The sequence below is a fragment of the Platichthys flesus genome, chromosome 15, assembly GCF_949316205.1.
Source record: "Platichthys flesus chromosome 15, fPlaFle2.1, whole genome shotgun sequence".
Lineage (NCBI taxonomy): Eukaryota > Metazoa > Chordata > Actinopteri > Pleuronectiformes > Pleuronectidae > Platichthys > Platichthys flesus.
In genome coordinates, this window is record NC_084959.1 from 16,824,493 (window position 1) to 16,847,362 (window position 22,870).

The 22,870-nt window shown below is 40.4% G+C and overlaps 4 protein-coding genes across 6 annotated transcripts; 2 read left to right on the top strand and 2 right to left on the bottom strand.

Annotated features, from left to right (window-relative positions):
- The first annotated feature begins 2,934 nt into the window (after positions 1-2,934).
- Positions 2,935-9,034, top strand: LOC133970057 (claudin-15-like). 2 transcript variants are annotated; one of them, XM_062406868.1, is made up of 5 exons: positions 2,935-3,361; positions 6,342-6,506; positions 7,447-7,528; positions 7,634-7,744; positions 7,835-9,034. In XM_062406868.1, the coding sequence occupies exons 1-5, from the start codon at positions 3,145-3,147 to the stop codon at positions 7,932-7,934; spliced, it is 675 nt and encodes a 224-aa protein (XP_062262852.1). In that variant the 5' UTR covers positions 2,935-3,144; the 3' UTR covers positions 7,935-9,034. The 2 variants fall into 2 exon arrangements, with proteins under 2 accessions (XP_062262852.1, XP_062262853.1); XM_062406869.1 differs by lacking the exon at positions 2,935-3,361 and adding an exon at positions 5,399-5,615.
- A 257-nt stretch (positions 9,035-9,291) lies between these two features.
- Positions 9,292-12,162, bottom strand: sat2b (spermidine/spermine N1-acetyltransferase family member 2b). 2 transcript variants are annotated; one of them, XM_062406870.1, is made up of 6 exons: positions 11,889-12,160; positions 11,721-11,772; positions 10,842-10,925; positions 10,474-10,575; positions 10,083-10,123; positions 9,292-9,904 (listed from the first exon to the last, which is right to left on the bottom strand). In XM_062406870.1, exons 1-6 carry the CDS (start codon positions 11,949-11,951, stop codon positions 9,725-9,727), a joined length of 522 nt encoding a protein of 173 aa, XP_062262854.1. In that variant the 5' UTR covers positions 11,952-12,160; the 3' UTR covers positions 9,292-9,724. The 2 variants fall into 2 exon arrangements, with proteins under 2 accessions (XP_062262854.1, XP_062262855.1); XM_062406871.1 differs by lacking the exon at positions 10,842-10,925 and having other exon boundaries at positions 11,889-12,162.
- Positions 12,163-13,389: 1,227 nt separating this feature from the next.
- Positions 13,390-19,417, bottom strand: taf6 (TAF6 RNA polymerase II, TATA box binding protein (TBP)-associated factor). Its single transcript, XM_062406237.1, has 15 exons — positions 19,207-19,417; positions 17,977-18,134; positions 17,736-17,822; positions 17,435-17,588; positions 17,271-17,327; positions 17,058-17,177; positions 16,806-16,927; positions 16,531-16,608; positions 16,344-16,445; positions 16,073-16,255; positions 15,790-15,864; positions 15,576-15,701; positions 15,303-15,476; positions 14,626-14,817; positions 13,390-13,960 (listed from the first exon to the last, which is right to left on the bottom strand). The coding sequence occupies exons 2-15, from the start codon at positions 18,130-18,132 to the stop codon at positions 13,670-13,672; spliced, it is 1,917 nt and encodes a 638-aa protein (XP_062262221.1). The 5' UTR covers positions 18,133-18,134; positions 19,207-19,417; the 3' UTR covers positions 13,390-13,669.
- A 225-nt stretch (positions 19,418-19,642) lies between these two features.
- On the top strand, positions 19,643-22,856 carry mrps31 (mitochondrial ribosomal protein S31). Its single transcript, XM_062406238.1, has 7 exons — positions 19,643-19,826; positions 20,562-21,038; positions 21,170-21,322; positions 21,448-21,591; positions 21,685-21,758; positions 22,016-22,156; positions 22,257-22,856. Exons 1-7 carry the CDS (start codon positions 19,720-19,722, stop codon positions 22,490-22,492), a joined length of 1,332 nt encoding a protein of 443 aa, XP_062262222.1. The 5' UTR covers positions 19,643-19,719; the 3' UTR covers positions 22,493-22,856.
- Positions 22,857-22,870: the final 14 nt, after the last annotated feature.

The following is a 22,870-nucleotide window of genomic DNA, read 5'->3' on the forward strand; positions in this document are numbered from 1 at the left end:
TCTGACACATGGTCAAGGATAATTAAGATAAACAATACAACTTATCACTATGTATTGCCACCCAATTCTGAAGTTTATCTTGCTCATAAAGAACTTACTACACATATAAATACTAAACATTAACTGACCGTGTGTCTCCTGAACCTGAGGGACACATTACTATAACAGTTTATCCTCTCAACCAGACATGTTGGGTCTGTGGTACGACCTCAGGTGCTCCGGTGGCTTGGGATTGTGTCCTCACAGCAGGTGGCTGCTTTTAAAAGAAAATGGTTGGTCTGGATGAAAGATGTCAATCGTCACATTCACACAGACGGACGGACAGACAGACAGGCAGGCAGAGAGACAGACAGAGAGACAGAGAGACAGGCAGACAGAGAGACAGACAGAGAGACAGAGAGACAGGCAGACAAAGAGACAGACAGAGAGACAGAGAGACAGGCAGACAGAGAGACAGACAGAGAGACAGAGAGACAGGCAGACAGAGAGACAGGCCGGCAGAGAGACAGAGAAACAGGCAGACAGAGAGACAGGCAGACAGAGAAACAGGCAGGCAGGCAGGCAGGCAGGCAGACAGACAGAGAGACAGGCAGGCAGGCAGGCAGGCAGGCAGGCAGGCAGGCAGTCAAACAGACAGGCAGGCAGGCAGGCAGGCGAGAGACAGACAGATAGAGACACAGTCAGACAGGCAGACAGAGAGACAAACAGGCAGGCAGGCAGAAAGGGGGACAGATGGATAGACAGGCACATAGACAGAAAACCAGGCAGGCGAGAGACAGACAGATGGAAGGATAAATTGGCGGATAGATGGACAGACAGACCGACAGGCCGAGAGACAGACAGTTAAACAGGCAGACAGACAGGCAGTCTGTGCTGTCTGTGTGTGTGTGCAATCGTGTTGATTGATAAGGCCGAGTATTGAAGCAGTGACCTCATCGAAACTCTGTCTCACTGGGTACACAAATAGTGACTGTTCAAATGTATACAAACGTCATATTATATAAACAGTTTTATCCGAACCCACACATGAATCATGGAATAATATGTCATCTAAATTTAGCTTAGTGGAGAACAGGGTTTGTTCAAACAGATAATATTTCAAATGCTTAAGTCATTTAAATGGAAAAAAATGACTGCTTCCTTTAACCATCATTATTATTATTAGGTTGTACCTACTGTGGTCACTTCTTCACTATATTAGTTTTTTGAGAGTAGATTTAGGGACCTCAAATAAGTTGTTCTTAATACTTTAAGAGTAATAGTTTCCATGTGTGTATTCACTCTGTGCTATTACCGAAGATCTTTTTAAATCAATGTGACATTTATTCATGGGAAGCAAATTGTTAAATTAAAAACACATGAAACCACAGAGACGGGTTTTCTTATTAAAGAACATAGGATGATCAATAGGATTATTAATCCTATTGATCAATCACAACACAGTGCTTTCCATTTTATTATTGCATGTGACATACTGAGAATTTAGAGGATCTCTCCACGTCTTTACTACTATAGGGAACGCAGCACATGAAATTATCAAATGTTTTAAATGTTAATGTTTTAACCAATTAATAATTAAGTTGTAAAGCACAAACACATCGAGCCAGCTTAATCAGTCGTGAACTTAAAATGTTTAAATTGAATAACTGGAAAATCACTGTAGCTCCCACAAAAAACAACAACATTCCCTGTTTCAGTCATCACCAGCAAGTGTCAGGGGTTGAAAACCAAAAGACACTTAAGGTTTCTCATGAACTCTCCCTTTAAGCAGGGAGGTCAATACGGACACAACCGAATACATATGCCAGCTGAGGGGAAGGGCAGGCAAATAAAATATTAACAGACAAAAGATGGAGCTAAAGCCTGAGTGTCTGCTCAATATTATAAGTATATGACAGCACTTTGAACTGTGTCTCTGATAACTGGTTGGAAAAGAGAATTCACATTTGATAAGATACCGACAGTAAATTGTGCGTTTGAAGTTTATCCTCAACGAAGACTCAAACAAAGGATAAACATCTTTATCACCTTTGACGACTCATCCCCGCCGAGTGTTGGGTGTGTTCACGCTGTTTTCACTTGTGAACACTGAATATAGAACAGGATTACAAAAACGTCCTTGCACTATTGCACACATCCATATGCTGCTGGATAGAGAGAGAGAGCGTATTCAATATAAGGGCGTGTTAAAACGACGCAGACTTTGGCCAGCCTCTGTCACATGAAAGTCCTGTAATATGCAAACACAATTATTTTAAACAGAACAGACATCATTTGCTCCAGTACTAAAAGTGTATTTGCAGAGTTTAAGAGTTTCAACGCATCTTTTGTCCTGTTGCAGATTCGTTAATGCTTAACCAGAGCTAAAATAAACACTTTGTGCCTTCAATTAATCACCCACTGACCACCCAGTGATTGATCTGCCCTCTATTCATTCAGTATTTGCCTATGAGAACCTTAAATCACCTCCCTAAAAATCACTAGCTACCAATTCGTCAAAAGGATGCGCAGACAGGAGGATGAGATGACAAGAGGAAAAATTAAAAAAAGTACAATATGACTATTACTTTAAATTATTAACCACATCATTAAACCTTTCCCTGATTGATTAATTTTAAAGATATATAGCAAGATATAAAAAAAAAATTTTTTGAATTATGAACAGTTCATCCTGAGAGCCATCTTCCTATGGAACAAACAATTATTATTTTATTGCCTTCTTCATTTTCTCCTGCAGAAGCCTTTAAAGCATGTCAACCCAGTCAGTGCCAAACGACTGCAGGCTTAAACTCTTTTTTTGGCTCGTGCATTTGCAGCTGTGATAACTGTTTTACAAGAGATTAACTGCACTGCCAATCAAAGGAGAGAAAAAAAGTCCTTCAAAAAATACTTACATTTCTATTGTAACATGCCGGGCACGTGGAATGTCACCAATTTTGGGCGGGAATGGCCAACTGAAATTGTAGCTACAGCCAACAAATCAATGTTCAAATTAGTCCAGGTTTGAGCGCATGAGAGAAAAAAGCCCTGAGTCAGTTCTCACACTCACAAAATGTATATCAGACACAGAAGCTGCAGATAGAGCTCATGCCGGGGCATTATCTATTTAGTACTGCTAATTATTAATAGAAGACGACTTTCAACATGAAAGAGATCACTGAGGTTATAGCACTTTTCCTAGGTTTTGTAGGCTGGATATTAATTTTCATATCACTACAGGATCAGTACTGGAAAGAATCCACCACTGAGGGCAGCGTAATAACAACCTCCACTTTATATGAAAACCTATGGATGTCTTGTGCAAGTGACTCAACGGGGATCTACAACTGTCGAGACTTTCCATCCCTTTTCGCTCTCCCAGGTGAGTAACAGTTGAAATTGTCTAATTTATGACAGAATCCTAGAAAACTCCCTTCAGCACGTCTCTGCTGATTAAACAGAAAATGACAATGTGAGTGTTTGTGGTAATTATCAAGAAATTGCTTGTCTTTTATTGAAATTTTAAATGTTATGTGTGTTTTCAAATTTTCTGATGATACAGCTGTGTGTAATAGCTGAGTGTGCATTCTATAATCTGTAACCTCACTCTGAAAGGACTGCAGCTTATATTCTTGACCTGATTGAGGCACACATATATCTTTCTTCTGTGAGAGTCGAAATGAATAAACAGCCTAAAAGCTAGGTTTCTCTCATTTTCTAAAGAAATACAAATGTGATATCTATATATGATTTTCAATGTAGGTGCTTTAATCTGTAGGGGATTGACCCAGCCGCTGTGAATCTAGTAATCCAGCACAGTAGCCTCTGTAAAGTTTAAAACATTTAGTTATGGAGCTGCTATAATCTGTAGGGGATTGACACAGTAGCAGTGAAATCCAGTTATCCAGGACAGTAGTCTCTGTAAAGTTTATAACATTTAGTTTTATTGAGGAGGAGTTCAACATTCAATGACTATCTTTTTTAAATTCATATATTGTAGTGGATTAAATTATATTTGTCGGCATACACATTCTCAATAAACAACCTCATAAACCCTCTCTATAATAATAATAGTTGGTAGGTTTATGAGGGCTATAAGATTCTGCGCACATTGTACAGCTGCTTCCTTTTCCACGGTGTCCTTAAATGCATCCAGTGTATGTAATGCTGTACCTGATGGACATAAGGTGAAAAGTTCAAATTCAGTGATTAAGCAAAACACACTTATATGGTATTCTTTTCTAGTTTGTTGCTTATAAGGAAACACATGTTATTAATGAAGTTTTCTCTAAAATTATGTTTAAATCAGCGAATGTGGTATGCACTCAATTGTATCTAGAATAGACATCTGAATAAGTGAGTTTCAAAATTCTTGTTTTCACTTTGCTGTCCTATTAATGGAATTTTCATTCCATAAATCAGAAAATGCTAACAACAGCAATATAATAATCGATTTCCGCTGTGTTATTGGACTAAAATGTTACTATTATAATAGAAATGAGGCAATGAATGATGTATGAACAAACCCCTCTGTAAAGATGTCTCTACTGAACTGGAGATTCAGATTCAGGTGTGACATTTCTGCTGAGGTGGAGATTTCTGACTCAGGCGAAGAGGGAAAAACTCATTTTGTGACAACAGCACTTTATATATATATATTTAAAATAATGTTTACAATTAATTCAGCCATTGTTTGTATAATAAAGGTTATAAATCAAGGTCCAGCTTAAAGTTGTCGAAACAGACATTTCTCTGAGGTCTAAACCATGTGGACGAGAGCTTTAATTCAAATGGGTTTTCGCTGCATGCCCAAGTGGCTCTTAATGAACAACTTTGTATTTGTTAACAAATGAAGACAAGAAGTCTTCTGTTGTCAGATAAGCAGGGGTATCTGTGGGGCAGCAAACCTGGTCAAGAAGTGATCAACCCCCCAGTGCCTTCCACTTTCCCATCATCCCTCAGAAACAAGATGAAGTGAGGAGCCAAAACGGGACCAGGATCCCATCAATTATGGTTTGATGGTGTTGACACAGGGCTTGAAGGCAAATGACTAAAGAGGACAAATAGCTTGAAGTCCATGGAGATTCGTGAGCAGGTGCCAAGGTTGCACTTCACATCTCACTCTTGTCCTTTGGGTTATGTAAACCTATGGAGCCTTTGAAAAGCTACAAAGGTGTGGAGGATAATAGCAGAAATCACAAGTGGGCTATTTGGAATGAATCATTGATTTGCAGTTTTCTTTACCATCTTAGCTGGGGGGGGGGGGGGGGGGGGGGTTACTGGGAACCAGTGTGGCACACTGAAACCACGGGCCGACGAAACCACAAGTCTGAGCAGCGAGATACCTCGTAGCTTCTGCGTTTATGTGTTTCTCTTTCTGGATACCTCTACACGGGTTGGACAGAAGAAACAAGGGAATATGAATGCCACAGTGGAAGCGCTTGCCTTCTTCCTGGGCTTTCTGGGCTGGTTGATGGTCGGAGTCGCCCTTCCGAATCGATACTGGAAGGTCTCTTCGGTGGATGGTAACGTTATCACCACATCAACCATCTACGAAAACCTTTGGATGTCCTGTGCAACTGACTCTACCGGAGTTCACAACTGCCGGGACTTTCCATCCTTGCTCGCTCTTAGTGGTATGTGGGCAACAGTTCTATTGGAATCGATGATTGATACTTCTCAGGCTTAAACACTAATTAGCCTGTTCAGTTCATATTTCGCTATTGTTTATCCAGTTCCACTTGGTTTAAACCTGACCTCATAATACTTCCATCAAGGCTTATACTGCTCTTGCTATGATAACTGGTAAATGTAGGTAATAAGCCTTAAGACATGACCAGAGAGAGAGGAAAAGTAATCACAACCAACGTGAACACAGACAAACAAAAAAAATTACGTGAAACGGATTTTGAAGAGCTAATAATAAATATCAAAAAAAAATTACAGGTTTTGTGAACACATTTCAGATTAAGCTGCATGCTTAGGTATTGGTTTAATTGGCTTGAATAAATAAAATGTAAATTTACGATGTAGACTTTCCAAAATGACATAACAGACAAGTGTTGTATAGAACATGAGACGTTTTCTTGTCATCCACCTCAGTCAAGTGGTAGACTTTTCTATCTGATGACTAAACATCCAATGGTATGTAACGCTTCCTCATCTTATCGTAACAGAAATGTATCCTTTGATCCCAACATACAGTCATGATTTTGTTTTGATAAAACGAGAGACTGAAATTCATTAGTCAGGAAATCAAACCTTTTCTCTTGAAACAAAGTGAGAATCCTTTACCTGACGCTACGGAGGTTCTTAAGAGAGCAAGTTGTGTTATTATATATTGTTTTTGTGTTTGCACACAGGCTACATTCAGGCCTCCCGGGCACTGATGATCGCTGCCATTGTGTTTGGGACATTTGGGCTCGCAGCGACTCTCACAGGAATGAAGTGCTCAAAAATCGGGGGAGAAAACTACATCCTGAAGGGGAGGATTGCTGCCATCGGAGGAGTGTTCTTTTTACTACAGGGTAAGGATATTAGGATTAATGGGATGGCAATCTCTCAAAGAAGCATGAGAATATAGTTTGTCAGAGGACACAGTCACCACTAAAGACTGGTTTTGCTTTTTATTTTTTTTACACAAAAAATGGCGATGGAAATCTTGAGCCCCAGTAAGCCCAGCCTTAAAAGATGAAAAGCATTTTGTCACATGAGAAATTGACGTAATCAAAGGGTGAAACCACACCCTTCACACGGAGCACCGGCCTGGAAGGAGTAAACATGTCTACTAATCCAAACTGTGTGCAGAAGACTAGCTATCAGAAAATGGATCACCAGTTCAAATGGTTATCCCAACTCCAACAAGGCTGCTGATAGACAAAAGCCTGCCTTCACCAAAGATCTGTGGATTGTTAGAATGAGTCAAGCTGCGTAAATTACAAAAGGTGATGCAGGGAGTGAAGCATCCACATGAAACAAAACTCTGATGTGACACCACCAATCTATACAGTTAGGTGCATATATTCAATACATACATTGAATATATAATGGATAGACATATATTTCTTAAAATGTAAGTACGGAAGATTAATCTCACTGTTTAGTTTTATTTACTTAATATTGTTTTGTTGCATAGTAACTTTGAACTTTAAAGTTGTTATAATGGATTACTCACTCCTTGCAATAAACTGATTCATGCTGTCATTAGCAGGTACCTTGGCCTTATCTTACGTAATTGGCCTCATTAATAAATAAATAAATTGACGTATGTAAAGTGCCTTGAGATAATGTATAATAGGGTGTGGCACAATATTTTTAGTCTTTTCAACAGCCTCTCAGACTTCAGGTGATCCCAAAATTAACATACTCTGTTTGACTCCAAACATGAAACAGGATGAACATTTTACATTTTTTTTACTTGAATTGAGAATGTCCGTGTCTACAGTGACCCTGATATCTTTTTTCCAGGGTTAAGCACCATGATTGCTGTATCTTGGTACGCAGCCAACATCACACAAGAGTTCTTTGACCAGTTTTATCCAGGGACGAAGTAAGTCAACACAAAGAGCATCAATGTTTCATTGTTAGAAGCAGGACGACGACTGAATGACACAAAGTGATGCTGTTGTTTAACATGGAGTAAATAACGCTCCAGGTATGAGATCGGAGAGGGCCTGTACATCGGCTGGTCCTCGGCCACACTCGCCATCTGCGGAGGCTCCTGCCTGTTGTGTGCTTGCAAATTCAAAACAACCGATGACAAGATGTGAGTAAACCTGCCGCTGGGAAGTTTTTACATGAATTCAATGTGAATATTCTCCCAGTTGAAACGTGTGTTTTTTTTGTGTGTTTTTAGACCGTATCGATACCAACAGTCCTCCAGAGGACACGCGCTGTCCACTGTGCAGACGTCGCAGACTGTGCCAAGCAACTATGGAAGAAATGCATACGTCTGATTGTTAATGCAAAGGCGGGAAAATCCAGCAGAGTCAGAAGAAAGTCAGAGAGACAGATTGTTTTGAAAGAGGACGAACAGTGTCTATTATTCTCAATGCACAACGAGAGGGCATTGAGAGTTGGGAACACACATTTCTAATCACAGTAGTACAGTTATATGGTGACAGCGGTGAACTTGATTCGGGGATTTATTGGCTTTATATAATCTAAGCCTTTTAGGTGTATGCATATGTATAGCATATGTAATGTTTATATAGTGTTAAAACTGCTTCACTACTCCTGCCTATGTGTTGACTATATGTACAGTAGGGTCTCCTATATTAACCTGCTCTATATTTTCCAATATCTAATCCTCTTTGAACTGTTTCAGTTCAAGTCTATAAAGTTTGTGTTGTTATATAAAGTGTTTTAATTGTTTGTTATGTCCATGCATGAAAGTGAATTCAGGTTGACACAAGCAGGTCTTACTTTGTACTAACATAATCAGCTGCTCTTGAAGGGGTCCCTTTCCGCTCAGGGCCCCTGGCATCTACCTGCAACCCTTCAACAAAACATGTTGTTAATGTGCAGCATATTCAGATGATTCCATCACCTCTAGAAGTTAAAAGCTCAAACAGAGTCCTCTCTCTGGGACATGATGGTAAATCCAGATATCTCTTGATCAATTATCTGGCTAATCTGAAAGGAGATACGTCTCTTTAGAGGAGGTTTCAATAATTACTAAGAGATCCATAATAATGAGACATTCTGTGACTTCGGTCTGTGCCGTGGTCATGACCTAAATATTTATTTTTTAACCGGGAAAACAGGCTCTGACCCAATGTGATTCATCCAGTGTGATTTTATGATGATTTCAAATGTCAGTAATGGTGAAGAAACAAATGGAAACATAGTCTTTGATAGTTCTGTGAATTTTGATCATAGTTTATTTAATTGTTTCTGTAATCTTGCATATATTTTTCTAGATTTGTTTTATACACAAATAAATGCCGTTGTCAGTGACAGATTGAACTCAACCCTGAGGATGTCAATAAGATATTCTAACTTTCTATTAAAGATTGATGAACGCAGCTGCCGAGCAATGTTCAAATAAAGGAGTTTCAGGTTACAGAGCTTGATGGCACATCATCTTCCTTAACCAACAGAGAACTGAATTTACTGCCCTATTTGATTGTGTCTTTTCACGTAGATTCGCATAAGAGTCCAGAATGTAGATCATACCGAAATAGTCAATGCAAAAAAAACAGTGCCCCCTGCTGGACAGATATTGCTAAACATCGTTAAATCAAATTGTGCTCTGATCAAAGTCTTTTGATTAAAGTTTCTTTCATAATTCATTCATAAATGTGGACAAACAATATGGAAAAACTTTATTAGGGGAATAATGACAAAGCATAACCACACAATCTTATTTTTTTATATCACAGTATTAACAGTAAATCATAAGTGGGGTACCCAACTCTATTAAAGTATGATTGACTTTAGATGTATGTTAAACCAGCAAAAACCAGAACAGTGAAGCTTATTTTGACATTGTCTTACAAAGTAAATTTGTGTACAACAGAAAACACAGAGAACAAGAATGGCACTTAATGCTGCATATACAAGGCCCAACAGTCCCCTTATGTACAATCAGGCTGCACCAAATTATACACGCTCATAGATATTACTTCCCTAAGTAAATTTCCTTTCATCACCAAGGTGCCTGTAATATTTCTGGAGATTAAAATAACAAAAATGAAGAATAACCGCCCATCTGGAGCCACTGTAGATCTTCCTTGTAAAACAACTAATCTTTAGGTGCACTTTTTGCTAAATTGTCAAACTCCTGTCCTTCAAAACGAATGAAGTGCCAGCCGTCCTTCTCAGTGATGTCCCGAGCTCCTTTAGCAGCATAGAACTCTCGAGCTGGAGTATTCCAGTCCAACACGGAAAACTGCAACCGCACGCACAGATTCTTTTTCCCCATCTGAGCAAACAAATCAGTCATTTATATAACTGTGCATCTCTTCCTCTCCGCCATACAGCTGATGGTTTTACTGGTCTTTACTTGAACATGTTTTTTTGCTTTAAAATATATTTCATATGGGACTAGACTACAACTAATATTCCTGCAAATTTAGGCCTAAAATCCCAAACTTTCTTACCTCAGCAACTTTGCTGATTAGACCCTTGCCAATACCCTTTCCTGCAAAAAAAAAAAAAGAATGACAAAATAAAAAATTTAGATAGAAAGGTAAATGGATGTATGTGCAAGAAGGCCCTAAGGTACTAGGAGGTCAGTCAGTCTGCGTGGACAATACAGATTTTATGTAAAGCTAATCATGCTGAACTGCATATACATGCAGCAGCAGAGCAAAACACCAAGTAAATTATCTCTTATATTATTATGAGAAGTATAACAACTTTTTGGGTTCAATACGAAAACTGTCGTAAGACAAAGTGAAAAATGATGGGCTGCCCCAGTCAAGATAATTAATGGGAAACAATGCATATAACCAAAAAAAGAAGAATATTACATATATAACATATTTTCACCTCTGAATTCCTCCATCACATACAGGTCTTCCATATACATCGCCCGACCCTTCCATGTACTGAAGGTGAAAAAGTAAAGGGCGTAGCCGACAACTGTGAATCCTATAAGGTCAGAGGACACAAGTAGTGAAAAGACGAACAGGCAGGGTAACAGCAAAATGAAAAGTTTGTTGTGTATGCAGAGTGGGGCTGCAAAAAACAAGAGGAGGAACTACATTGACACTGTTGATAAGTGACAGTCATGATTTGGTGGTTAATTGGGCATTAGCTAAACGTCGAGAGCAAAGACATTTTATGATCTGCGTAAGATGCATATTCAGCTGATGAGGAAGCCAACAATAAAAAAAGTCCTTTATCTACAACTTTACCCTCTTTGGATTTATGCTCCTCAGGAACTTCTGCAATGAGAAATTCAAAGAAGGGATTCTGGCAGAAGCCGTCCCTCTCCAGTTCTACAGGAAAACAAAACAGGAAATTTACCCTGTGTGAACCCACACAGCCACACCTTTACTGATTTATTCTCCCATGTTAATTATGACCGAAGTCTGATCCTAACATCTTGATGCTCTTTAATATCTAATCTCACACTGTCAGTTACAAGGCAACAAAAACAGCTCCACTTGCATTGACCGCCAACGACTCTTTTTGCAGCAGATGTTGTTCATTAATAGCAGGGAAAACGCAGTTTAAGGTTAGGGTTAACTCGTCAGGTTGTGCCATGTACCGTGATGCCTCTCTGGAATGGTAATGATACTGAGACACTTAGAAAAAGGACGATCCATCTTGTCGTATGTTCTAAAATGGGACAGTGTTTAGTTTAAAAAGGCAAAGAGGTTATGAGGTCTGATCTGCTGAGCGGGCCACATGACTTTCATAGTACTGCCAAACGAGCCGGATTCAGATTGAGCTTAATTCAAGGATCGTTGTGAGAGAAAAACAAAACATGATGTTAAGGGGACTGGGTGTGTGCAGTCTGGGGCAGATCCAAATAAAAATCCAGCTCATCCGGATTTAAATTGGGTGTCATAAGGGGAGGAGCGTTTTTTCCAGCCACTGTACAGCAACAAATGGTTCCATTCACCTTTAAATACAAAATTCCAAAAGAATGTCAGCGATGTGGTGCAGAAATAAAGGCAGAGGTATGTGCTCTGCGGTTATAAAGCGTCTATATAGCGTTAACAGTTTATAAAGTTCAGACATATGACAACATATGTTTAAAAACATAAGAGCCAATGTTTAAGACTCACCTTCATGGGACGTCTTCACCTCGTCCAGCTTCTTTTCAAAAACAGCCAGCTCCTGCAGAAGGAGAACAACAGTCACATGTGAGGTTCAGTGGTGATAATGGACATCACAGGATTTCACTGTGACCCAGTGAACGAACTCTGTCTCCTCCCGGTTTGTAACGAACTCACCTTTATCATCCTCGACATGTCTTTGCAGTCATCTTTGGTACCAACGCGGATTTTGAAATCCATGGTTGAGCAGACAAACGAGAGAGCAAAGAAGGAAACAGCTTCCCGAACACAAGATCTGCACGAACATGCACTGCGTGCCTGTGTGTGCTTGCTCCTGCCGTGACGTAGGGACAACACACGATTGCTGCAAACTTCTTCAAACTTTTTTTTGTGGGGAACTAACAGACACTGTACTTTGAGCCACTAGTTAGTTGTACGTCACAATCCTGCGACAATGACCTCATGGCAACCCATCGTGGACAAATTACGTCACTCATCAGTCACGTAAAAAAATGTGACTCACTCACTCACGCCACTTTTTACGCACCTTATGAAATAACTTTTAGAGTTACTAGATCCCGATTTGTATTTAAACCTTAACCAAATTGCACCCACTTATAAATACCAGACCGCTAAACTCACCATCTTTATCCACATCCATGCACTGATGATCTGATAAATTATAGAAAATGAATTAAAATAAACAAATGATGAATTCATTCAATGACTGACTTCATGATGTCCCGTCAGTGTTTTGTGCTCACTGCCTCAATTTTGAAATGACTTGGCCATGACCTCCATATGATGACCTCTGCCTCCTTCCTCCCTTCTGAGATCAGTTTCCTCCTCAGATTAGGTCACTGGATGTTCCTATTCAACTCTGTCTCCTCTCGTCCTTTTTAGGATTCCTGACTCCCCAGGCGGTGTTCTTCATATTATCTTGCAAAAATGTCTTGGGCTCCTAGCTGGACGGACCATTCTCCTCACCACCACCTTTTTTTTAATTAAATGCTAATGTCCTTTTTCGGTTAAAAAGCCAGAAACCTTGCTGTCCAGGAACCTTGCTGTCCACCATTGTACCAGCTTTCTAGTGATCCCATTTACTCCTGGACAGAGGTGCATTATACCTGTTGACCCAATTTCTTTATTTTATCTAGAAGCTTGAATCCTGGGAAATATTTCCTCAATCAGCTTCTGGAACTTGATGTTGGGAAGGATGAAGGTGGAAAGAAAGTGGCGTCTAAAAGTGGCCTACAGTTTGGCCTGAGGGTGGCACTAGAGCTGCAGTCAGGTTTCAGCCTTTCTCTCACCTCCGTCAACAAAAAAATTGCTAATTATTTTCAAACAGCAGTTTCGAGGAAAACAGAGGCACAGTGATTAATGAAGCATCCAAACTAGTCACACATTTCAATAGACCATCGATGTTTGATAGACATCTACTGACTCAGACTTGAGCAGAAGGGGATTCTCGGCATGCAGTTGGTCAACATGACACATCCAGGGTATTTGTTGTTCTGACTTACTTCAGACATTTGTATTATTAACACTCATTAAACCAAAGCAAGATGGTGATGACAAACAATACTAATTAGTACAGATATTATAATTTTCAGTATTCTAGGAAACATGTTTCTTAAAAATTCAAAGAGAAATATAAAAAACAATCAAGATGAGGGAGTTCATACAAAATCTGATTTATTTTAGAGTAAAAAAGGAACATGATACCAATTTGAATATAAGCTGAAACATTACAGATCTCAGAGACTGACTTTAGTTTTTCATTGGGCATTAACATATTTACAATGTCTGGTCACATGTTCTCTTTCTTCAGTCAAGAGTTCAGATTTTCCCCTTCATACCCCTCCAGAGTTTACCCCTTTGAAAGTTCAGCCCAAATCGACCTCCTTGTGTGTTCAGCTGCACCGACATGGTCAAAATCTCCAATACTTAAACAAGTCTCAGTGTGGCGACTGTGTGCTCGCTCCGGGAGACTCGGACCGCTCCATCTTCATCCCAGCGTCTAGTAGGGTTGAGGAAATTGAGGTTGGGAGCACGGAGCTCTTGGGCTCCAATGAGGAAGAGGCAGATGAGGGCAGAGATACCACTATGTACTTCTGCATAGGTCGTGAAGCTGTCAGTCCAGGGCCGCTGCCAGACTCCAGTTTTACTAAAGGCTGCAAGGCCGAAGAGGCACTGGGAACAGTGCTGGTTATTGATGAGGCTGACTGGGAAGAGCTGAGGGTGATGACCTAAATGGGACAACAAAAAGAGATGTAAATCCATACTTTGAATCTTAAAGAGAGAGGGTTCAGGAAACCCCGTCAAGTGTAAATTTGAGACCTGAGAGCTCACAGCAATTTCTGTTCATACGAAACAAAAACTATACATTTCACATGTATGCTCAGTCAAGGCGGTTATGTTTGTGTCCAAGTTATCAGATTTCAACGAAAGCTACTGGACGCATTAGCACAAATCTTGGTGGAATGATGCGGTATGGGTCAGAGGAGAACATATTCAATTGTATCTTTAAAGTTGATCCAGGAATTATGATTTATTTGCTTTAAAATTGAGAGGAACACTTTCACAGATTCCGTAGGGAATAAAAAAATCCGGCACGATTAGCGAACTGACATCCATGTGTGTGAAATTTGATGCAGTCTGAATGAATTTAAGGGAACTGTAGAGCCTTGGTGGAGGAATGCACATTGCTGCTCGCTATTCTAGTTTAGTTCATGCTCCTGAAAAATATACTAAATACCTGCCATTATAAAACCACAGCTGTTCCGTTTATGTCGCAATTGTTCTACATTTTCATCTTGTCCTCTTATCAGTGTGGGCACATGAATCCCCCCTGAGGAGACTCCCTGCAGCATTGACATTTCCATTAGTGTAAAACTGAAAAGAATCAAAGTACCTGCTGAGTTGAGGCGGCGCCTGCACTGGTTGCCATGACGATATACTTTGTTGCCGGCGGTGATGGCTGCGACGGGGTCCCCGGCCGAGGGGACATCAGGGTGAGGGAACTGGGAACCTTGATGATGCTGGGAGTGCGAGATCCAGTCGAGCCACCTATCCCGCTTTGTGAGACAGACAGAGTGGGACGAGGCTGCACAGAAAAGAAAACATAATTAACTACTAAACAACTTGTACTGATGCCTTAAGGATACAATATGAAATTACATGATTGGTTTATGATTTCAAAGACAAATTGTTAACCCTTACATAAACAGAAGATTCAGCTGGATTGAAGGGTTTAGATAAGGACTGGCGTGTTTTATTTGGCTACGACTCAAACGTCTGGCTTATAAGTGGCATGAGTGAGTGTGACAGAATGCTATCGAGTTGGTTTTCCTCTAATCTCTGTGTCTCCTTCAAGAATACTATAAATGTTCAGTTCCACTCTACATCAGGATCTTCTTACAACTCTTCAAACCAAACCAGGTTGTGCTCTCATTCTTTGTGTACGTTTGGTTGTTTAGCAGGAAATTCACAATTGGCCTTTATTCTATCGTTATTTTATCTTAATCATCTTCTACACCATTTCACCTTCATTCAAATTTGTTTAGAGTTTCATTATGTATTGAAATGTACCTGTGTGATTGTTAATGTGGTTCTGTTGACTTGTTGAGCTTGCAGTGCTGCTTGAGTCCTGGCTTTCATCACGTGAGAGCAAAGCATTGGTCCGAGGTAACCGTAGTCCACCCGATACTGCTCCACATTGTCGGGCTGAGGTCTGATCTTGGCAATAACACTTGCACAGTGTTTCTGCAAAAACAAAATGTTTTAGATTAAGTGAAATGCGACAGTTTGGGTTTCAAAGTGTATCTGTGAGATGGTGTCTAGTTGCAGAGCTTAATTTATTACCAGTAAAAGGCTTTGAACATGGTCAGCTCCGATCTTATCAATGTTGGAGACCACTGGTCCTTCCATCACCGCTTTGATGCGAGCCCCCTCTATAGTAAGCCGAGGAAGAATCAGCGTCTTTATCACCTACAGGGGACGAAATCAGGATGTTAGTGTCGATCAAATAACAGAGAGAAAATGCTAAAAGACTGAGGGAAAACAGAATCACACTCACATCAGCTCCCAGCTCTGCAAGTCCAGCGATGCAGCCATAGCGTGTTGTCCACTGAGTTTTTTCATCCAACCAACTCTGGGGAAACACATCAGTATACTTTAGTCTGTGGGGTGTGTGGTTTGTTTGTTTTTTCAAACAAAGCTGTTTAAGTGAAGGTAAATTTAAGAAGACAAACAGTATCTGCAGCACTGACTCATTAACATTTTAAATAATTATAGATGACACCTTAATGCTTTTCTCTATTAATAATACTTGCCTTTACTATAATATTTTGGTGACCCACCTTAGTAAAAGTCTTGGTGATGCGGGACTGGATGTTGTTGGTCGTAGTACTGAAGGTTTTACAGCTTTGGGCCATGAGACGAGCGGCGAAGTCTCGTAGAGCCCAGTGGTTGTCAACATCAGGTCGCAAACACAGCTGCTTACTCACAATACATGTCACCACAGCTGGGATGAGCTCGTGCAGCTGAAAATAAAGATAGAAAAAAATGTATTAGCATTAAAGTACATTCTATGTGTGATGACACATAAACACTTTTGTAGTCTTCACTCACATATTTCTCCAAATAAAGGGTGGGGTTGTCCATTAGAGCTTTGACCATCCGCATTAGATAAATCAGCAGAGCCAAGTTGTTTTGCACAACGTTAACACGAACCTTTAGGGAGAAAATGAAGTCAGTGCTTTTGATAGAGATATGACTGGATCATTTGTGCATAGTGAGTAGTGCAGAAGATGCTCACTCCTTCAGAAATGAATGTGCTGAATCTTGGAAGCATCTGATACAGTCCAGGATCTGTAGCAATACTCTGAAGAGCTTCCTGTATGAAACAAGAGGAAAATGATTCAAAATAAAGATGAGAAATAAGGTTGAAAAAAAATGTCACATTTGTCTAAATTCTGTAATTTCACCTATAACTTTTTAGCTGCACAGGGTTGCCATTACCAAACTGAGAAAACGTATATCATCACCAAGCATGTACAAAATAAAAAACTTATAATAACACTCAAGACTTACAGCTCTTTTGGCTTCACAGGAGCCAACACATGCTTCTGTGATCTCCTTGTAGTAGAGCTGCTGCTCCACAGACAGTTCATGAGTGCTGCGTGGCTTCAACCTTATTGAGCCCTTGTCTTTTCCTGAAAGACACAAACACGGAATGAAGAAAGAAAATTAAACATAAAGAAAGGGAAGTAGGCAGTAATGTGAGGAGACAGGAGTAGAAAACTGAATAAAAAGTTAAATTTGAATATAAAACAAAATACTGACCTTTGCCATCAGCAGCCGTTGCTCCCTGACCCTTGCCTTGAATCGAAGCGTCATCCTCCTGCCCAGGTTTGACGACTTTGAGAGGTTCTGTTGATTCAGTCTTTTGTTGTTCTTTTGATGCTGGAATATAGTAAATAAAAGCTGATGCTAAATTTGCCCTAGAGATAGTTTTTTTCGTGTGTTTTAAAGAAGAACATTTAAATCAGTACTAACCTGGTGGTGGATTTTCTGGAATAGAAGGCTGCACCCCCTCAATACTTAACCAGTGAGCTATAGATCAACAGACAAGTGATGTATGAGTATACAAAGCATACAAAGCAAACAGTCTAAACAAGACAATACAACAGATTGGCGAGTAATACTGATTATCTGGGTACCTTTGAGAGACACATCTAGTGGAACTCTGGGGAGTGGTGTGTTTATAATGTCACTGAGGTCAACTTCCTTTTCCTCATAGAAATGAAGCTCTCTTCCACCACCACTTGCAAAGCGAAAAGGGATGAACTCTTGCGACTGGAACCCATACAGCGGCTATAACAGAGAGGGATTTATTTAGACTGCAAGCTTAAACAGAAAGCAGAGCACATGAACCACTTCCTGTTTTTCTATCATATAACCTCAAAGAAGTGAGCAGTGCCAACAGTCTTCTGTGAGTTATATACACCAACTTTCTCTTACCTCTACATTTTTTAGTTTGAGAGCATTATCTATGTCACTGGTGGTTAATTTACGTCTCTTCCCATGATGCATGAATTTGAGAGCATCCTATGTAGAAGGCAGAAAAGAAGAAGACCACAAAGAATTCAAAAGTAAAACTCACATATCAGATAAAACACAAACTATGACATTCAAGAGTGTGGTTGCTGAACAATTTACAGACCCAAAAACAAAATGAATTTTTCAATAATTCACGATTTACCTGTGCAATTTCTTTTATTCTGTAGCTGACCTCCTCACTTAATGCTACACAGCTCTCCTCTTGTAACTGGCCCACCCCAACAGACTCTGCTATGGCCTTCATGGACTCTGTGGGCACGACGACCGTACACTGCTTCTGCCGTCGTTCCTCTGCCATGACTAAAAAAAAAAGGCACACGTGTCAAACTCAACATACTGACAAATGTTAACAGACCTGATATCCTGAGGTGGGGATTTACAAGAATGAACCAAGTAGCTTCAGCAATTATTTAAGCAGAAATGTCAAATATTTGCATAAATGTGAGGATTCACTATTTTTTTTCACATGTTTCAGTAGCCTGAGTAACTATGAATTTTGGACTGATGGTCAAATAAAACAATGACTATGTTACTTACATCTGATGTAAAATAAAAATTTGCATTTTTCACTCTTAGCTGGCATTTTATACACAAAACACTTCATGTATTACAATAAAACATATTGGCAGTTTAACTGACGTGAAAATAATCAACTCTTCAATACTCCTCATAGTAGATAATCAATAAAGTATTTATCAAAAATATGATACAGGTATGCATCCGTTTAGAGCAGGAAATGACCGAAACTCAAGTTTCCATGCATGAAGGAGGTCAATCACAAAACAGAAGGAGCTACAGCTCCGACTAGCTGAGGCTGTGGGACCCGGACACAGAGTGAGCTATTGTGGAAAAATTACACGAGATCTACTCTTGCCAGGTGACGTGTAGGAAACTAATACACACAGCGTGCAACTTGGTTTAGTGGTTCGGTGAGACTATGAATGACTGATTTGAAAGTGCTGTATCTGAACTTCCTATGACTACATGTGCGGAGTGACAATCTCTAAGTTCCGCAGTCAGCTAGATAAACCCATATCCCAGCCCTTCTGATACAGTGTTGTACAACAACAATAAATGAGCAGTTTTAAGTGTTTTTGTAGATACTTCACGTGTGTAAACAAACACACTGAGCTGCAGAGAAAGCGCGTTAACCACTCTGACGGAATAACAACACAACGCTCCATGCAAATCACCAGCTCCACAAAAGTATATGCACTCAAACGCAACAACTGCATGGCGGCAATAATTTTGGGCGTTGATCGCTGGTCTTCTGGCGACCACACATTTGTCTAAAACGAACTTACAGTTGAATACAGTTGCTCTGCGTTAGCTTGCATGCTAACAACTTAGCTTCCGTTGACGTTTTTTTTACCTGAGCGAAGTTGTCCCTCTCCGTTCTGAGTTCAACCGGGATCCGATACGAGTAAAAACAGTCAATTGTGCGATTTGCAGCAGTGGAAGTTCCGTAAAGCTGATTCTTCTCTGTGAATATCCATCTCTAAACAGAAAGAGGAAACTAATTCACGGTTTGAAGCTTGCGACCGCTCGTGAATTAGCGCTTGTATCGCGTCGCCATTTTGAATCACGTACCGGTTGTGGCATCGCGAGACTACAGAGGCGGACTCGTAACCGCCTTACGTTTACTAAACGGTTAACTCTGAAAAAATGAATTAACGGCACGTGTTTTTTATAACAAAAAAACTAGGTTATATTAATTTGTTGCACTCTATGAGTTATATCTAACTTCCGCCCCCGAGGAAAGTACCGAGCCTTTTGAAAGAGGGACCGCGGAACCATTGTCATCCTCGGGTTTGCCGAGGACAGTTAATGCTGTAGCAACAAAGACAAACGTCAGGAGCGTGGAAGGACACAGCAGGAATCGAACATGTACAGATATTTAGTTCGTACTGTGTACGCTGCTCGAAGCTCTTCAGTGGGTGTGTGCGAGTGGAGTGTGTTATCAGCTAAATGCGACAAGGCTGTGATATTCAGGTGAGTCTGACACGATCACACACGAACACACACACACACGAACACACACACACACACACACACACACACACACACACACACATTATTAATAACTTGTGCTTATGGCTGCTACCTACTCACCAGTGCCTGTTTTTTAGAGAGAGATAACAGCTGAGACTGGAAAGTAAACTGTTGTGTAACTGCCAAACTGGGGCAGGACATTTTCAATGACATTTCTCACTGGCAGGTCGTTTCCATGGTAACCCGGATGTGAAAAAAAAAACAGCTGTTGATATTCATGCGGCTTTACGTTTTACACATTTTACAAAAAAACAACTCTTTAGACCTTTTGTATGAAATTGTTCCTGACAAGTTTACAACTACTTGTGTGTTGATGCTGGCTTCACTCACCGATGAGTCTGTTCCAAAAACCTTTACCGTTGTAATTGGGGGGGATCCTAACAGCAAATAGGCAGAGTACCGTAATGAAATGTCCCCGTGTCAATTAAACATGCACAGGTCGATGATGTGGTGTTTATATGTTGCTTAAAATAATATGAAATTATAAAGTGTTATTATTAATATTACATTAGGAAGAAATTCAGTTTGTGAAGAATCCCTTTCAGTAGTTTTTTTCAAAGAAAATACTGCCCCCACCTCAATCATAATTGTGATGTTTTCATCTTTAACATTAGAATATGATCAATGTTATTTCTGACACCTGGGATGATGTACTGTGTTTTGCTCTTGTCATAGGGTCGGAACTGGAGGTGGAGTCAAAACCCTCAGCACAAGTTCAGTCAGGCTCTGTGAAAAGAAAGACGATGTTATCCTCTCTAATCAGGATGAGAAAGCAGATGCAGACCCAACAGAAACCCCAGCTTTGGCTCAGCGGAAAGCTGAAGAGGATGGAGACGTCATCAATATGGCGGAACAAAGGGATGAGCCAGCAGTATTAAAGACGGATGATGGAAGCACCATGCAGCTGCAGGTGGATGAGAAGATTAAGGACGTGGCAAAGCCAGAGCAAGTAATGACTGACGCAGCTAAGAGTGGGAAGGAGAGTCTCCTTGATCTTCTCGGTGCCATGAAGGTGGAAGTTACCAATAAGAGGAGGCTCAAAAGCTTGAAAGCGCAGAAAAATTATGAGTCCGCCCCCAGATCAAATCCAGCCACAATGGAAAGCACCATCAGCATGTTTCAGAAGGCTACAGAGGAGGCCTCATCACAGAGGTAAAAGAGGAGCTTGACATGTCGTTTGTGTCTTGGTTATTTATTTTAGATTCTTCATCTTGGGATGAAATCAGAAGCTTTCGTCTCACTTCACCCACTGATTCCAGCCTCTCTGCTCTGTATTTTCTCAGTGAGACCTTGGATCCTGAACTGCTTTCAGCTGCGTCTGCTGCAGCGTCCACTCTGCCTGACCACATCCAGGCCGAGTCTGAGCTGCTGAAGCAGCTGAGGGAGCATGAAGCTATCACCGAGGCTCAGAAGAAAGGGGACTTGAGCAACCTAGGGTATGTGCACTGGAGTCCAGCATATACACTTCCACTATGGGACTGTTGATGGAATGAATATTTGATTTAAAATAAAAAGCCTTATTCTCATGTAATAAACATTTTATAATACTTTTTTTTCGCAGAGTAATTATCGCTGACATGAAGGTTGGAAAGAATCCCAACCGCCAGAATTCTCGGCCGGCCAATCAGATCCAGTTTGATGAAGATGGGCGAGGATACACGCATGAAAGAGGAGTCACTGCTGAGCTGGACAGTGTTCGGAGAAGGTAAATATCGTTATCCAGCAATTAATCACATCTTCAGATTTTGTGATGGATTGTGTTTAATGCTTGTTTTATCATGTTAATGTTCTTCTGGAGGAGCCTGTTCAGAGGGAAAAGATTTAACTTCTTTTCACCCACTACTGACAAATCTGGAGAGGAATCGGCAGTTGGTAATAATATATTTCTTTCTAACTATCTCCCTACAGTGGACGATTTATTGTGTTAGTTGTGTAGATTTTTTTTGTAGTCCTTTTGCCATATTTCTGTAATGTGTTACACATTTATTGATTTTGTTGTGCTGTTGTCATTTGTTCACTAGAATAAAGTCTCTTCTGAGTCTTTTGTTGAAGCTTATTGTCATGGGATGTTGTCATGAAGCTTGTCTTTTAAATACATTTCATGTCACCTTGGCAAAATCTTTTTTCAGCACGGCCAACTTTGTGGGACATGGAATTTGCTCTTGGCTTGTCTCTAACAGTCAACCATACGCCCCGCAATGGGCTTGAGGAAATGATCCAGTGGACCAAAGAGGGGAAAATGTGGCAGTACCCAGTCAACAATGAGGCTGGTGAGTAATAAAAGCTGTATTTATGTTTAATATGTAGAGACAGAAAAAATGAAGTTAGTCCGAGGGCTTCACTGAAGGTGTGCTCTTGCTCTTATGTCAGGCCTGGAGGAGGAAGCCAGTGTCCCATTCCACGAGCATGTCTTCTTAGAGGAACACTTGAAGGAGGGCTTCCCCCGTCAGGGACCAGTGCGTCACTTCATGGAGCTCGTGGTGGCCGGTCTCTCCAGAAACCCCTACCTGACCGTCCTACAGAAGAGGGAACACATCTCCTGGTTCAGAGACTACTTCCACCAAAAAGAGGATGTCCTCAAGGAGGCTGAAGTTTACCTCAACTAAACCTTGGACTATTTCATATTTTTTTCACCATGAATGCAAGAACTATTTTCCCAGCAGGCTCTTTATCTCCCCAGACTATCTTCACTCGTACAGTTTAACAATACCAGTATAAACCTGGTTTTGATTTCTTGACTCTTTCTGGAGGCTTGTTAGAGTGGACTGGTATAACATCTGTGTCATAGTGTCAACCATTGTACAGTAACTTTTTCTCAAATTGTGATCAGACCATAGAACCAATCTTAAATGATTTCACTATTGACTTGAGACATGATGGAGGAAAACTGTTTAGGAAGAAAGTGAAATGTTGCTGATGATGAAGTGCTTGTACAAAGTATGCAAACAATATAAAGCAGCCAAGATACAGCACATGGATTTTCT

What these genes read in the sequence shown, in the direction of transcription:
- LOC133970057 (XM_062406868.1), top strand. Translation starts at nt 3,145, where the DNA reads ATGAAAGAGATCACTGAGGTTATAGCACTTTTCCTAGGTTTTGTAGGC. An exon ending in AGTGTTCTTTTTACTACAGG is followed by an intron (nt 6,507 to 7,446) that starts GTAAGGATATTA and finishes TCTTTTTTCCAG; the next exon opens with GGTTAAGCACCATGATTGCT. An exon ending in AAAACAACCGATGACAAGAT is followed by an intron (nt 7,745 to 7,834) that starts GTGAGTAAACCT and finishes GTGTGTTTTTAG; the next exon opens with ACCGTATCGATACCAACAGT.
- taf6 (XM_062406237.1), bottom strand. Translation starts at nt 18,132, where the DNA reads ATGGCAGAGGAACGACGGCAGAAGCAGTGTACGGTCGTCGTGCCCACA. An exon ending in ACTAGATGTGTCTCTCAAAG is followed by an intron (nt 17,328 to 17,434) that starts GTACCCAGATAA and finishes GTTGATCTATAG; the next exon opens with CTCACTGGTTAAGTATTGAG. An exon ending in TCCAGAAAATCCACCACCAG is followed by an intron (nt 17,178 to 17,270) that starts GTTAGTACTGAT and finishes ACTATATTCCAG; the next exon opens with CATCAAAAGAACAACAAAAG.
- sat2b (XM_062406870.1), bottom strand. Translation starts at nt 11,951, where the DNA reads ATGGATTTCAAAATCCGCGTTGGTACCAAAGATGACTGCAAAGACATG. An exon ending in ACATGTCGAGGATGATAAAG is followed by an intron (nt 11,773 to 11,888) that starts GTGAGTTCGTTA and finishes CTCCTTCTGCAG; the next exon opens with GAGCTGGCTGTTTTTGAAAA. An exon ending in GGAGCATAAATCCAAAGAGG is followed by an intron (nt 10,576 to 10,841) that starts GTAAAGTTGTAG and finishes CTGACCTTATAG; the next exon opens with GATTCACAGTTGTCGGCTAC.
- mrps31 (XM_062406238.1), top strand. Translation starts at nt 19,720, where the DNA reads ATGTACAGATATTTAGTTCGTACTGTGTACGCTGCTCGAAGCTCTTCA. An exon ending in GACAAGGCTGTGATATTCAG is followed by an intron (nt 19,827 to 20,561) that starts GTGAGTCTGACA and finishes CTCTTGTCATAG; the next exon opens with GGTCGGAACTGGAGGTGGAG. An exon ending in CTGGACAGTGTTCGGAGAAG is followed by an intron (nt 21,592 to 21,684) that starts GTAAATATCGTT and finishes GTTCTTCTGGAG; the next exon opens with GAGCCTGTTCAGAGGGAAAA.